Below are 2,070 nucleotides of genomic sequence, written 5' to 3' on the forward strand. Positions count from 1 at the left end.
AGTACGGGGTGGACGTCACGGCCCGCGACGCCCACGGGAACACGGCGCTGGCCTACGCGCGCCAGGCCGCCAGCCAGGAGTGCGCGGCCGTCCTGCTGCAGTACGGCTGCCCCGACGAGCGCTTCGTGCTCATGGCCACCCCCAACCTGTCCCGCAAGAGCAGCGGCCGGGACGGCAGCAGCGGAAGGGCGCCCACCATCATCTGAGGCCCCCGGGCGCCCGCCGCCTCCGGCCCCCTCTCGCGGATGTCACAGCACGTGAGTCCCGCCGCGCCCCCTCACTCCGGTGGCCACCCGCCACCCCCCTCCCGCCCTCCCTCACCCCAAGCGACATCGCCGAAACCTGGACAGCCCTCGAGGGCCGAAGAGGAGGCCAGGAGGCCGCAGGATCTTTTTTTTTTTTTTTTCCACAAACTCCCCTAAAGCGACACATGGGAGCGACCGACGGGCTGTGGTTGGTTGGTCGACGATAGCACACGGCGGGCGTGTGGGACCCTCGTCCCCACCGCCTGCAGAGACGGAGCACGCACAAGGGACGGGAGCCAGCGGGGGAGGGGAGCGGGCGCGGGGGGAGGGGGCGCACCCCCTAACTGGCAGTTAAGCACATCAGTACATTTCACCTCTACCACACGGAACGCTCGATCTCACGTCTTCTGCGAGGAGCTTGACGGCGTAAATCAGAAGCAAGCAGAGTTTGTCAGGTTGGAAGCCCCTATGATGGTCTGTGTCAAATCAGTTGTAGCTAATCTGTCCAGGGAGAATACTGGCTTCATTACGCCTGTGTAGTTGAGTTCTTCCAGCATTACCGCTGTTTAATAGGACATGATTACTCATCACCGGGAAGAAAGCATATTAGCCAAGGAGGTAGTTAGGCAGCACGCTCTGGTGATTGCCACGATGTGATTGCAATACTCTTAGAAGCATCATATTATCCCAGACATGTTCTCCCAAGCCCTCCTTTCTAAATTCACTGTCATAATTTAGTATCTGTTTAATTTTTCAGTCCAAAGAGAGGAAATCAGTTGCTGAGTATTATTTGACTGCAGTCTCCTTGGTGCAAAAACAAAATGGGGAAAAAAAAAAAAATGAGAGTAACTCGGAAATTCGAAAGAAGATCACAGATTCAGCTAACAATAACATTTCGAGAGCATTCGGTAAACTAAATGCATAAAAGGCTTCCCCCCCCCCCGCCCCAAACATGAAAGATGTTTTGTGTCCTTTTGCCAAGGTAGACGTCTTGGGTCTCAGTCACTCCTGGGCCGCGATGCCCAAGTCACACAGGCTTCTGTATCATGTCTTTAGATAAGATGTGTGGAAATCTATTTGAATAAAAGAAGCATAAATATGCATTGATTTTTGTACAGACAAATGGCACCTCTGTTAATTTATAAATTGAACTGGATGTGAACTAATAATGTACAGCTAGTCGCGATAAGAGGGTTACAGATCACTGTACATGCAGAATGTTCGCAGCGGTAAACACTCCCATTAATGTGATATACAGCTTTTAAGAAGGAGCACATCGGAATAAGATGGTGGTACAATTTGCTTATTAAAATCGAGAGAGAAAAAAAGACACCGAAGCATATCGGAGAGGGGTCGGAGGCCCGCGAGTCCTCGTTTCCGAAAGCAGAGCTTCGATCTGCTGCCACTTCTGCCGGCCCCAGGGGACAGGGCCCCCCCCCAGCAAGGCGAGGGGCGCTTTCCGAGTACCAGACCCGGTGCTCACTGGGGGTAGGTAGATGGCAGCCACTGCCACCGACAGTTCTGTGGCACAGACTGTCCCGACAGGATCCCTGAGACCCGTTCCCGGCGGCCAGGCTCTCCATTTTAGTACGTCACCCGATCGGCCGTCATCATGGTGTCGGCCCGCTTCTTTCAGCCGCCTCCAGCGTGGTGGCCAAACTAGTAAACCAGATCAGGACACCTCGGGCTAACAAAGGAAAGGGGTGACTGTGCCGAGAGCCCTTTGGCCATATGATGGGGAAGAGGGTTGTCACCTAGAAGGACCACACCAGACCGATGTAGCGCAGGGACACAGGGACACAGTCAGCCTCGGGAAGTTCTTTGC

General features: G+C 54.7%; 1 protein-coding gene across 1 annotated transcript in view; it reads left to right on the forward strand.

The window, feature by feature from the left end:
* The window catches only part of LOC105305397 (arf-GAP with GTPase, ANK repeat and PH domain-containing protein 1-like), a 144,281-nt gene extending 142,923 nt beyond the window's left edge, over window positions 1-1,358 (forward strand). Inside the window, exon 8 of the mRNA XM_023523188.1 lies at window positions 3-1,358. Within this exon, the coding sequence (XP_023378956.1) occupies window positions 3-206 (204 nt within the window). The 3' untranslated portion in view covers window positions 207-1,358. The remainder of the gene's footprint in view (window positions 1-2) is intronic.
* Window positions 1,359-2,070: the final 712 nt, after the last annotated feature.

Source organism: Pteropus vampyrus, unplaced genomic scaffold (assembly GCF_000151845.1).
Source record: "Pteropus vampyrus isolate Shadow unplaced genomic scaffold, Pvam_2.0 Scaffold381, whole genome shotgun sequence".
Classification (NCBI taxonomy): domain Eukaryota; kingdom Metazoa; phylum Chordata; class Mammalia; order Chiroptera; family Pteropodidae; genus Pteropus; species Pteropus vampyrus.